The sequence below is a fragment of the Lactuca sativa genome, chromosome 1 (genome assembly GCF_002870075.4).
Source record: "Lactuca sativa cultivar Salinas chromosome 1, Lsat_Salinas_v11, whole genome shotgun sequence".
NCBI classification, from domain to species: Eukaryota; Viridiplantae; Streptophyta; class Magnoliopsida; order Asterales; family Asteraceae; genus Lactuca; species Lactuca sativa.
The window spans coordinates 83,412,859-83,427,238 of NC_056623.2; the positions used below are offsets into that span (position 1 = coordinate 83,412,859).

General features: G+C 32.6%; 1 protein-coding gene across 1 annotated transcript; it reads right to left on the bottom strand.

The window, feature by feature from the left end:
* Positions 1–8,786: 8,786 nt before the first annotated feature.
* LOC111881099 (MLO-like protein 6) lies at positions 8,787–13,913 on the bottom strand. The gene is made up of 15 exons (XM_023877494.3): positions 13,598–13,913; positions 13,459–13,516; positions 13,132–13,364; positions 12,658–12,774; positions 12,477–12,537; positions 11,867–11,955; positions 10,902–10,976; positions 10,643–10,737; positions 10,489–10,538; positions 10,277–10,317; positions 10,010–10,183; positions 9,856–9,891; positions 9,675–9,742; positions 9,506–9,566; positions 8,787–9,408 (listed from the first exon to the last, which is right to left on the bottom strand). Exons 1-15 carry the CDS (start codon positions 13,718–13,720, stop codon positions 8,941–8,943), a joined length of 1,749 nt encoding a protein of 582 aa, XP_023733262.1. The 5' UTR covers positions 13,721–13,913; the 3' UTR covers positions 8,787–8,940.
* Positions 13,914–14,380: the final 467 nt, after the last annotated feature.

Below are 14,380 nucleotides of genomic sequence, written 5' to 3' on the forward strand. Positions count from 1 at the left end.
GATGTAAGATGGTTGAGTTAGTGCCTGTCCGATGGAAACACACGAATGGGTCGAATCTCACCTGGGAGACGGAGAGCGACATGATGAGTCACTATCCGCATTTGTTTGTTGTTGTGTGATTCCGGGGACGGAATCATTCCAAGGTGGAGAGAATTGTAACGCCTGTGTTTATGGGCTTGCCATTTTTAGCAATGTAATAGTCTAGGTTAACCTTTGTAACTAAATTTGAAATAATAAAAATGTATTATTTGTGAATTATGTGATTTATGTGTTTATTTTCTTGATTTTTATAATTTAATGAATTAAGAATAAAATAAGCGTCAAAATTAAAGTGTGAGATAAGCCCGATATCTTACATAAAGTTGTAGTGGTCGAAACAAGGATTCTGGAGATACAAGGAATGTCGAAATCCGAGTTATAACGAAGAAGTTATGACCTGTCAAAGTTTCGCGACAGAACCGGCACGACGCCGAGTGACGTAAAATATGAATTTAAGATAGAGCGATATTTAGCCTTAGCGATCTAAACGAAAGTCGTAGATTTCGTTAAACCGAGAGCGTGCATAAAAGGAACGCCCAAATCTGACTTCGTATGAGGAAGTTATGATTTTTCTAAGTTTCGACTTAGCAGTATGAAACCCGAATACTCGATTTGAGATCGAGCGGTTTTTAGCCGAAACACGAAACAATCTAAATGAGAATCGAAGATCTCGTTGTTAGTAGCGAAACGATGAAAAGATAGGCGAGAACGGACGTCAGACGAAGAAGTTATGATTTTATAACGAAGTTTTCCTGTCCGGGCCTTCTAAAAATAAATAATAAAAAATAAAGTCAAAGTTAGCCGACGGAGTCTAAACGAAAGTTGTAGAGCGTAGTCTCACCTATGTGTGGATATAAAGAATGTCGAAAACGGAGCTCGTATGCGAAAGTTACGGAATTTAGAAGTTTGACGAGTCAAATTACGCCCAACGTAATTTGAGTACGCCCCGCGTACTCAGGCGGATGCAAGTTGCCTGACCAATAATCGAGTGCCACAGATCGACGCATGCAGTGACGTCAAAGTACGCCCCGCGTAATCCCAGACCCTCAGCCTATAAATAGAACTCGAAATCAACCATTTTCTCTTGTTCAAACTCTTCCCTCTCTCTAAGTTTTGCCTCGATTTGCGTGCCAATCAAATCCCGAAGCCCCGGTATCATTCCCGAGCCCCGAAGCAAGATCCGAAGCCCCGAGGATCCCGAAGAGCGTTATTCCCAAGCCGAAGCTCTGCCCGCGAGGAGTTCGATTTTGGTGAAGATCTTCCAGATCTATCGAAGTATACTACTTCTATAAGCCGTAATGCTGTCGGATCATCTTCTGATCAAGTGAGTGTGTAGTTACCTTCTTCCAACACATTATTATAAAGTACTTTATATAAAATACGTGCTATGTGTATATATTTTGTTGTTATATGTGTGAATGTATATTCACTCTATTCTATCTCATAGATCTGAGTTATTCTCTATGAAATACGTGTTATGTGTGTGTGCCTCATCTGTTATGTGGAATATGTATTGATTAAAGCATGCTATACAGGTTTTAAACTATGTATAAAAATGTATATTTTTATCTACTAATATGTTGGGTAGAACATGGGTAGATAATTGGTGTGTAATAAACAGATGAGAGGCCTCGATGTTGTTTTGATTTAGTCATCTAGCGGAGTTTAGATGACGACCACAGACTTTTCTAGACAGTCCTGTGGAACACTAGCAGACTCGCCACCTGTAGGTGTTAATGAACTTGGGTGTTCATTCGCTGTACTTCATCCCCCCCCCCCACGGTTGCCTTATTTGACATATATTGCCGGGAAACCCCCGAATGCATGTGTTGTCGCCCCGATGAAATATTCTTAGACTAGGTCCCTTGTGTTAGTTATTTTAGGGACATAAAGTGAGAATAACGGGAATGGGTAATTGGGTTATCGTTGGTTGATGAAAAATTAATTTAATTATTTATTGTGGGTTGAAAACCTTATATGCTCACCAGGCTCCCAAGCCTGACCCACTCAGTTTCTTTGTATTACAGGAAGTGGCGCAAGGGCATGAGATGGATAATCATCAAGTTGTTTTTGTTTACAAGTCTGTATATGTATATATTTGTTGAATGACTTGTAATGTTTATCATTTATGCTTTATGGTCTGTATCGGAACATGACATCCTGAGTTTTGGTTGTATAATGAAAATACATTTCTTTATGAAATTTTTTGGTAAATATTATTTTATCATACTTTGTTTTTGGGAACAAATTCCGCATCTCTTTTAAAATCAAAAGGATTTACTCTAAAAATGTTTAAAAAGCATAAATGAAACTGGTGTTTTCTGGCCGAGATTTTGAGGATGTCACAGTATTCCCAAATCCAAAGGAAAAGATATTCCTGCTCAAAGTGAAAGTTTGTTCCACAATAAAGGTGAAAGATCAATCCATGCCATGTGGACTAGCTTGATTCACTTCCTCCACCTCCTCTCGTTGTTCTCCTAAACCCACAAGACCGAAGGATTGAAAAGTTCAATATCACGCAAGCCCTTTTGGCAAGTAAACACGAAGATGGGAAACATGTGTGTGCACACGTCTTAGAGATGAAGTCACACATTGATAGGTTAAGCATGTTTGGTGTCGAGATTTCAAGTGAGTTGGTTGTTGACTGGGTTCTTCAGTCACTTCCTGAATCATATAGTGAGTTCGTTAGAGAGTACTATATGATGGATCACGACGTAACCCTCATTGATCTCACCTATTTGCTTATAGTTGCTGAATCAGCAATGATTTGGCGTGCTATTCAAGCAAATTTGTCTGGTGAATCAAACTCCCAAACTTCAATGGACATTGAAAATGATGACATTGGAGATCCAGAAAAATTAAACTCTGAGATAGTTCCTTGTGTCATTCCAAAAGAGTCCATTTGTTTTTATTGCCAAGAGAAGGGGCATTGGAGACGAAGCCGCCCTATCTACTTGAGAGATCTAAGAGATGGGAGAGTCTAGTGTTATGACTACTCTTTAGGTATGAAATCCATTATCTAACTCTTTTAAGTTCCTATTCCAGATTCTTAATTCATGATGTGATAGGATTACATTTTGATGTTTTGTAGGATCGAAGAAAAGAGAGGAAGCGTAAGGGAAGAAGTAAGCTGAGTCTAATCTTGAAGAAAAGGATTTCGATCACATTGCTTGAAGATTGGGTTCTTGAGCTACTACTTGGAGTTAGAATAGATTGCTAATAACATAGTTTTTCAATTGATTTTGCATTGTAAGGACATGTTTTCCGCTGCTTTTATGAATAAAATAAAAATTTTGGTTTGAATAATTTTATATATCCTTGCAATGAAATCGTTATGAAAAATTGATGTTTGTGTATCAATAATGGATTTGATTATTAATTATGTCATTTGTGGAAATGTCGAGAATTTGCCAAATAAAGGAAGATTCTCATCGCCCAAGTTTCAGTTGGACAAAAACTTGGAGTCATGTAACTTGGTTGCGTGATGAATTAGAAACTTCATATTTGGAAATTAGACTAATTCTTTGACAAAGTGTCAAGAGAAGGACTAGGAGATCGAGTACACTAGGTTGTACATTGATCAAGTCCACCACGAGAGTGATAAAGATGTTCGTCATGATTTACTAAAGTTTAGTGAATATGGTTATGCTTATAAGATTAAATATAATTCTGAGTTGATTGAAAGAGTTTAAATCAATAGCAGAACGAATAAGAAGAATCAAGAAGGCAGAAAGATAAAAGTTTCTCTATTCTAAGAAGAAGGGAGAGTACCTTTTATTGTATTTTATGATAAGTCTTAATGATTAAAAAACCACATCTCAATCGATCCTCCAAGTGAGTCTTAGTGCATTTGTATGACCAAGAAGAGGAATCGAGAATTGTAGAAATTGTTAAAATCAAGAAGTCAATCATACTTCGTTCCAATATCAAGTCTTAGAGATACATTCCAAGATTGTGAATTGAGTGACAAGTCTTAAGTAGGTTTATAACACTCATCAAATGTGGAGTTTGGAAAAGGCTTTCTTATTCTTGCACATTTGAAATTGGTAAGTTGTGCTGTCTTGGATAAGACAAAGACCAACTAGGACCATTTATGTGAAGTGTTTTGTCTTGATAAGAACTACACTAACTCTTGAATATTTGTTTTGTCTAGGAAAGGTTCCTGACGAGAGAATCATATATGTCAAGAGGTCAGTGGGAGTCTCAATTTTCTTGAAAAGTTTCAAGAACAAATCAAGAATAAACCGATAGTTAATCACTAGCACACGAATTGAGGTTTCTAACCTATCGTGTTCGCATATTGTTGTTTCTATGCCATTCTAGGTTAGTCAACTATGCATGTGAGTTCTATGAGATCTCAATGGGTTGCATAGGGGCAAGACACCTTGATCAATGGAAAGTACATTGAAAGGTAGGGGTGAGTTGCTAAATAACTTGGAAGCAAAGGTGGGACCCTTGATGGCAAGAAATTAAGAATGGACATGTTCGATCCATAAGAGTTTGGATTTGTCACAATTGTTGTCTTATGATTATGGTTATGACAAATTCACATGGATAGGGACACATACACCACAAAATCTGAGTGTTATAAGGTTTCTCTCCATCATGAAAATGATTGTGAGGAAACGTTTTCGCTAAGAAAGATTTTGAAGATAGCATTATGTAATTTGTATTTCTCAAAATTGATTATGATTATGGCATCCCTATTCATAGTTTGAATTGTGGGAAATGGAAAATGGGTTTGAACATTTTAGACTTATTCTATAAATGTTTAAACAAACATATGGGTTATCTAAGGAAAAGTGTATGAGTTTGAGAAGATTGAATAAAGGATTATCAAAGCGTCTTGGTTTCAGAAAGCTGAACTTTGGAAAAGAAAGTCAATAAGTAATTGGTTTCTAAAAGTCCAACTAATTTCTGAATACGTGTCAAAGCTAGTGGGAGCATAAATGTTATGCTAGGATATATATAATCATCATGTTAGTGGGAGCATGATTATTATTATTTTAAGTATTGCAAGTTGGCAATATTAATTATAGAAAAACAAAAAGTTTCAATTTGCAAAGTTGCATGAGTTAATAAGTTATTTTTCTATAATTAAGGGAGAGAATATTATACTTTGTTTCAAAATGTAAAGCTTAGATTGAGAAATTTTAATAAATTTAGTCAAAGGATGCATAGTGTGTTCTTAAATTTCGATTATGATTACGGCATCCCTCTTCATAGTTCGAATTGTGAGAACGTGACACATAAAATATCATGGCAGAAGATTGATAAGGTATCATATCTTTATGTAAGAATATTATGCATCGTGTCCCATACGCTTCGGGTATAGGATCGATTGCAAATGCTATAATATTTGACCATTCTAAAAATTTCCAAATGTCTAGCGCATTAAGAGGGAAAAAGGACTAGAATCGGTTTTAACTAAAATAATTAAACAACTATCAAAGGACAATCCAAAGTTCGCTGAGGATTGGTCGCTTGTGAGTAGTTGGAAGTATGGTATTGGATGGACCATATCGACATTATTATGAATAGATAAGATTCTATTAAGAATAAGTTGTCATATGGCAAATATGGAAATGTTTCCATATTGGGAGTTGGATGTTGAGAGTCTGTGCCTAGATTAGAAACTTTTATGCAAGAAGGATGTTCAAAGGAATGTACTTTGAATGTGAGACTTCACGTCTCTGGAATTATCTTGTAACAATTTCCGATAGAGTACTTTGTAATTTCATTGGCCAAGTCTTGGTGACTTTTGTGCTATGACTTTGCGAAAGGATCGTTGCATAAATGTTAGAATCTAGCATATTCTAGTAGTAGCAAGAACCTTGTGTTCTAACACTAATAAAAAGGATTGGAAATTGTGAAATGAGCATTATTGGAAAAAGTTTTTCAATTGATCTATTTCACAAAGTAAGGACCATGGGAAACAAAGTGTGCATGCTTGGAGCATGGGACAATTATTGTTAAAATTCAAGTGAAAGGTTGATTACTCGAAACATTATACAATGAATAATGTGTAATTAATATGGTGACTAAATAAAATGAGTTTTATTTACACTCAAAAGTTTGGGGCCATATTGGATTCAATTATTATTGTGTTTCATATTTTGCATGTTTTACTTCCCGAATAATATGATTGTTCAAACTCCACAGTCGCTCGTACTTTTGGAAGTAAGTAATGAATTAAGACTGTCATGAATTGGATTGCAGATTGTCTAAGGATAGACATAGCAACAGAATTGCTGCAATGTTCATTAGTACTCAGAGAGTGAGATTTGAGTATTGGATAAACCACGCTCAGAGTATTACTTCATGGAATTCATCACGAGTAATACTGAGACGATAATATCTTTGATCTTGAAACAAAGATATATGAGTTGTAATTTGCAAGTTGGCTATACATTGGTGATACGAAAACGCATTAGTAACTTGGTGTTATAAAACGTATTGTTATGTATGGTTTGATGAGTAAAAGATACAAGCATATGCGTCAATGTTTATTTGTTCCTTTTGCCCTAACGGGAAAAGCGATATCTGTGGGCCCCTCGATGATTTGGTGTTGACTTTTGTGTTGGGCCCAGCCAGGACTAAATTGATGTGTTCGATTAGAAGTCCTATATCATTACAAATCAGAAATTGAGAAACATAGATTTTGGACAAAGAGATTTATTGTATTCCATGTCTTATGTCTAGGGATATCTAGTAGAACGAAGGGTCATGTGATCACTTATCTTAGGACACGTAACTGACTGGGTCAAAGTTCGGCAGCAGCTTTTGGAAGCTACAATTTGCTGGTCAAATTTAGAAGTCATGTTAGCAATTATAGTTACAGACTTATCCAAGTGAGAGATTGTTGGATTAGGTGTCTAAGCCCATAATTATAATTGGTATGTACTTGAATTGATAGCAGCACAGTCCTTTTGGGCTGCCCTCAAACCTAGCAATCGGACAAGAAAATTATGAAAGGAGAGATATTAATTTATTATAAGATTAGTAAATTAATATAAATGATTTATTAATGTGTTAAAAGATTAATATGTTGATTAGAAATCATAATGTATAATTAATAGTTAGCCATAAATTAATTAGAATTAATTTTGGGGTTAACTATGTTAATTATAAAGTGTAGGGACTAGTTTGCAATTATCTAATAGTTGAGTGGAAGGCTCCAGAACCCCCTTGGAAGAGGATGGACGAAATCTATAGGGGAAACCCTAATGATTTCGTCCATGGGGGCTTTCATAAGGCCCTTGGGTTTGCTTAGGCCTTAAGCAATGAGCATTAGGGTTTTTCCCTAAACACTAGATCCCTCAGCTATATAAGGAGCCTCCTGGCTCACATTTTGGGTACTCCTTCTTTTGAAGAAACCCTAGGCCGAGAATTGCATACTCCCTCCCTCTTTCACCTTCTAGTTTCCTTCTTGCTAGTTCTTGGGTGTGATTCCATTAGAGGCATTACATTTGTGGTGCTAAGCTTCCAAGAAGATCAAAATCAAGATCAAGAGGATTGTCAATTGTTTGCTATAACAATTGAAAGGTATGTAACTCCTAAACCCTAATTTGTTATTTTCGAAAATAGCCTCTCTCCTCTAGGGTTCTTGTTTTGCAATTTAAAGTTATATGTTCAATAGTTAAAACATAGATCCAAAGTAGGTTGCATGTGAACTTAGGAATTGTTTTTCTAGTTTATTTGTTTTACCTAAAATCCATCACAATGATCCTTTAAATATGGTGCAATACCCAGGAATTTAGGGTTTCATCTGTCAGCTCCTACTCGTCGAGTCCCTTCTTGGACTCCGCAAGTAGGTCACTAAAACTTGTGGACCAACCCGCTGCTACTCAATGATTAATTTCTTATATCTTCAAAGCATTTGGCATAATTAATTTAAAGTGACAACTATATAGTTACGGATAAAATATCTAATATACAAGTTTCTAATAAAATAACTATTTGTAAACCTGTTATTAATTACTATTACAACTATTAACTTTTTAGAAATTTATAAACAATTTGTAGATTTAAAATTTTTATATTATCTTTTACTCTATTGAAATGTATATTGTATTATATAAAATTATGATTTTATCAAATATCTATACATACAGAACACATATCTTTTACTCTATTCAAATATATATTGTATTGTACAAAATTATGATTTTATCAAATATCTATACATACAAGACACATATAAGATATTAATAAAAATGTTTATATTAATTTTAAGTAATCATTATAAATTTACAGACAAAACTTCTATCTTTAATAAATTAATAAAATTTTGCAAATCTTTGATTAGTTATTATGATTTGAAATTATCAATAGTATTTTTATTTCTAACTCGTAGTTTTCACGGGTATTAACCTAGTTAATAATATGTTAAACAAACATGGTTTTTATTGTTAATAAAACATGAAGGAGATTAGTAGCATGTAAATATGCTTTACTTGATTTTTTAATTTTTCTAGTATTATAATATCAAAGAAAATTTTTAGTCGGATGCCCCTTAGATTGTAAGCATGTGCAACCACAACATCTACAAATATAGGTTGCCATTGATCATGATGAGTTATATAAAGTAAAATCTATGTTTGTTTTATGGATGGACAAAAACACTAGTGAAAATTTAATGGTTTCACCAAAAGCTATGTTGCAATAAGCTCAAAAATAAAATTGGTTTATGTACCCCAAACACAACCCTTTATAAAATTCAATATTTCCAAAAAAAAATCCGCAAGTTAAGCACATTCTAAACAAATGAACTTACAAAATATCAATTTACAAGAAGAAACCATACATATCGATTAGTAGAAATAAATGTTCTTTACAATAAAATGAACAAAAGAACTAATAATTAATGCTAACATCTTTCCTTTTACTTACATTTCTATATCATATATTTCTTTTATCAAACGAAAATTCTTTAGGAACTCCTATCGTCACCTCATGTTGTTCACTAGCACCCGTGTCAACAACTATTGCCAATTGTGACGAACTTGCATCATGGATCTCATTACCTTGCTCTCTATTCCCCAATTCCACCTCATGTGGCACTATCGACATTTCATTAACCCTTCGTTGGTGATAGGAGGGTGAGGGCGAACCATCAGTGTCCCAATTATCACTATCAAAGTTTGCAGTTCTCGGAGATGGTGGAAAGCTATCAATATCAGTTCGGTAGTTTTGTAAGAGATGAACAGGCGACATGCCATGGGTTGGTGTTCCAGGCCTACTTGACATCGGAGTCACTTGGCCCGACTTTTTATTTCTTTTAATTTGTTTTCTTGCAGATTGGTGCCATGTTTTTAATGCGGTTGCTACTCTTTCATTGAATATTGTTGGCTTCATAGTCGATCCCATCTATTTTTTTGTAACAAAAATAGAGATAAAAAAGTTTAATACATGTCTTAATAGATTGTTTACTTCATTTTGTATATTTAAAGTTATTATTAGTTACCTGTGTGACAAGAGCATATAGAGGAAGAGTAACGTAACTGCATAGGATCTGAACAAGTATCCTAGCGAATCAAAAACACCAATAATTAATATCCAATAATTGATAATGATGGTCTATTTGTCTTTCACTATATTTTATTTAGAAAAAAACAAAATAAATCCATACTCACCCCATGGAGATCCTGATGACAATGTCTTCTGTATGTTCATGAAAGCAAGATTTTAGCCCAAATTCATACTGTTTAATTTACAAATAACAATATGTCAGAACAAGAACAATATATATAGATAATTTTAAAAGAGAAATAATATTGATACTACAAAGTACAAATTATAAATTATAAATCTTACCCAAGTCCATGCAAAGAAAGCTATCTGAAAAGCATTCTGTGACATTTATAAAATAAAATGATTTAGTATAAATTAATGTTATGTATATGGAATGAAAAGGTACAACGTTTGAAGCATGAGGTACGTGGATTAATGCATGTGTATACTAGGTTACCTGAAAGAGGACAAAGTTGATGAGATAGAGAATGAGACGAGGGCGATTGAACCAAAAGAGGTCATCACCAGGTTGAACCACAGGTACACCTTGTACGACCTCTCCTCTTTCTTGAATACTTAATCCCATTTTCGTAATTATCACTTGTAGTTTTGTTCCAACTAGTAGAATAATCTGTAAATTATTATTTTTAAAAGTCAAATAAAGGAAATATAAAAATTCAAAGTAGGTAGTTTAATTAATCTTTATTGAATTGTATATACTTACAACCAATGGTATGAATGGTAGCCACAAATAGGAATACAAACCTGTCGAAAAGAAATAAAATGTGGATTTTGTCAATAATTTGACCAAAAATAAGTATTATTAGAAAGAGTTGAATCTTATTAATTTTAATTATTTCTAGATTGCAATAAAAATAATTAAAACAAACTTTGATTTGAAATAAAAAAAAAATTGCAATAAACGGCTAAACGCACCATGGGTATTAAAGAGCAAGAAGACAATGGCGAATAACCAGATCGGTGGACTGTTGAGAAAAGAAGATAAATAATTAAATTTTGTACTTTCAGTAATTAAATATAAAAAAATATACTGTTACATAGTAAAATTAAAAAAAAAAAAAAAAATTACCTTATACCCACAACGACCTTGAAATCTTCTTCAAGAGATCTATTGATGTATTTCTGAAAGTCGAATCCTGATTGGCTTTGTGGGGCTAGATGTGCCTAAACTCAATATTGAAACATGTTAACTTGGAGAAAGTTACAATAATAATTCAAAATTAAGTTTGTTTTTAATTAAGCTTAATACAATTGATTTTTTACAAAATGTAAATATTTTTTAATAATATTATATAGTGTGCTACATTAAAACTTCATAAAAAATTTACCATGATGAATCCATGTCTCAAAGTGAGATAATCAACTTTAGGGACCGATCGAAAAAATTGTCTAAAGAAACAAACCTGAAATTATAAAATGAAACAATTAGCAAAATTGAATAAAATAAAAATGAAAATGGTAAACATTTAGCCTGCTGATAAATAAATACTCACATCTAATTAAGTAATCATCAAATGTTATATGCCAACTTATATTAAGATTGACAAATAGTTTTTAATTTTAAATTAAATGGAAACAAAGAATTGTATTTATTTAAAAATTATTAGTATGTCATTAATTCATTATGTCATAGCATAATCTAGAATTTGTAACCAAATATCATATATGAATATGTTCTTTAAATTTGTAAAATCAATTGAAGTCTTTCCCCTTAAGTAACGGTTTGTGAAGCAATAATTTAATGAATCAGAAAGTGACAAGTGTACGTTGTAGGCGTAATTAATACCGAATGACTTTAAAAAGACACTTAATTACAAGAAAATTGACATTTAATTTCTTATTGTTTCAGAAGTCTTTAAAGATAGGGGGTCGTTAACGCAATTGACTTCCTTCTTCCTCATTTATATCACAATATCACATAAATCTTCGTTAAATTATTTAATCTTCTATACGGCACTTTCGTAATTAACATCTTATTCTAGAGCATATATAACCGATAAATACGCCCATGAAAAATGCATGTCTTTTCATAGTTCAAATTAAACAAAAAAATATATGTTTAAAATATACCATACTTTATAGACCAATGTTATCTTATGATGTCTTCTATAAGTATCACATGTTTAGGTCTTTGATAATTAGTTTAATCAATTTAATTTCATGTTATTATTTTCATTTATGGATCTTGTTGTCATGCATAATGTATTTGCCAACTAAGACAATATTATAGACAAAAAGTGATATAAGTTAACAAAAACTATTATATATATTCAAAGATCGACGAAAGACTTACAATCCATAGTAGAATCGGAGACTTGCTCCAGAAATTTAGATGTCTTCTTCCGAACGATGTGTCTCTTGCAAATCTAAACCTCTCTGGATCTGTTAGCATGCAAATAAGTCATTAAATATATATATATATATATATATATATATATATATATATATATATATATATATATATATATATATATATATATATATATATATATATATATATATATATAAAAGGGTGTATTTATATATGTATGTGTAAATTAGTGTAGATCATGCACATGCACAGACTTGTAACATAATTTATACAATTAAATATAATTTTGGACGTCAATCTACATGTGCAAATAACAATTTGGATTTAGAAACGAGCTCTGTTCGATGAACTTTTCTTAAATGGAGCGAATAGTCATCAGTTTTTAATTAATTGTAGTACGTAAAAAAAATGCTATTTCTATTTCAGTTGTTTTAATTATAAAGTCTTCATGGCAATTATTTTCATCTCTTATTGAATAACTTGTACCATATTATCACATGGTAAAAATACTGAACTAAATTGGAATATGTTACTAGTATTTTAAATGTAACAATATATAAACTGTAATACATGCAGTTTATCGTACACATACCATGAGAAAATTGATACTCTACGGTTTTTGTCTCCTTCTCCCAATGCTTCCATCTTCTCATCTATACATATATAAAATTATGGCATAAAATATCAACAATTCTTCATATTATGTGAAGATTATTGACAAAAGAAAAATTAATTACTGAATAAAGTAATTAGGTGAAATTAACCAAATTTACCTTTGCTTGTCCTAAAGCCATGGTAAGGATACAGTAAATAACATGAAATAAGGCGAGAGCGAAGATGAATATATGAAGTTGATGAACCCCATCATACGACATAAAAGAAACTTTTCCCTGAAAATATATCCAAATAATGAACACTTTAGAAATAATTATCAAAATAAAAAGACAAAAAAGTAAACTTTTATAAGGTAATAATCAGACGTTATACTAATCAAATACATGGAATTTCTTTGGTAACTCATCGTTATCATTTAGAAAAAGAAACCATGAGAGATAACCGTTTTCATAGCTTGTTGAAAATAAGTACAAATTGTTGAAAACCGTACGTTCTACATATATAATGTTATTTTATTTCTTAAAAATCAAATACAGTTATTCAAACTAAAATATTAATAATTAATTTCAAGTTAGATTAAGATAAAAAATGACAAAACGTTTTTTTGATATTTTATGCGAGAAATGACATACCTCTGCACACTTGTCATCGCCGCCACTACCAGCTAAGATTCGCCGTGTGCTGTCGCCCATTTTTGACCAAGTGAGCAGCCTCCGGCGGCTCTCTCCGCTGTCGCCGGCGGATTCCTCTTCTTCTCGGCTGCACGGATGCCAAGAATTGGCAGCTCCCTCCGATATACAAATCTTTGTAATTGGTGTCGTCCCCGCCGTTAACAACAGCGATATGAATCCCAACAACATAAGCTCTACGGATTAAAACCCACAAATTAACACAAAAAACTTAATGATCTAAACACTAAACTTAACCAGTAGTTTCATCAATGATAAATTAATATATACCTGCTTTAATCTTTTCCAAGGATTCATATAGAGCTTTCTTTCGTTTCTTCTTGAACCACTACAAAAAGCTCAAAACGATTAAACTCACAGTACTCGAACCTTTAAAAATTTTCGTTAAAGAGTAGTTATTTATACATACATGTCCGATCATATGGATGATTTGTTCGATAAAAATGGAGATGAGAATGAGCACAAAGCAAACGGTGGCAACCGCCCATGTCGGCGTTTGCTCTAAAGATCTGCCGTCAGTTCCTCCGGCCATGGAGTTGTTGTATTTTCGACTTTATTCGTACGAAATTACTGGGAGAATTTAAAGTGAAGTAGAGGGATGGGTTTTGGGTTGATTGATTATAAATCTTTGTTTGAAATAGATTTATAGGGATTTAGAGCTGCGAAATAAGACGAAAGTGAGGAGTCAAAAAGTTGACTTTATCGTATAGACGCGTGTGTGAGAGATTGGAAGACCGAATCACCTTTTTTATAATTTTATGAAACTGGAAATACTTTTTTGACTCGAACCTTGCATGGGTGATTTCGTGGTTGTCATTGGTTCTCTAGCTTTTCTAATCTTGGTTTAATATTCACTTTTACCGTTTAGGAAAATTATAAATTAAAAAAATAATAAAAAAAAAAATTGGAGGTTTAACATAATCAAATCAAATTAAGATGAATAACATAGGTACTATTTAAATCATTCGTTCCTATAGTTTTTACATAGTTTATTTGAATGTCAATAGATGTGAATAATTATATTCGTAGACATATCATCACTCAAATCATATAAATCAAAGAGTTCTTTTTTCTTTTTCTTTTGAACAGCTTCAGTTTTTTAACGTTAGAGAGCAAAGAAAAGAAGAATTGTAAAGTAAAGACATGGATTGAGTTTTTTTAACTAATCATTCATTTGTGGTTTTTATAAACA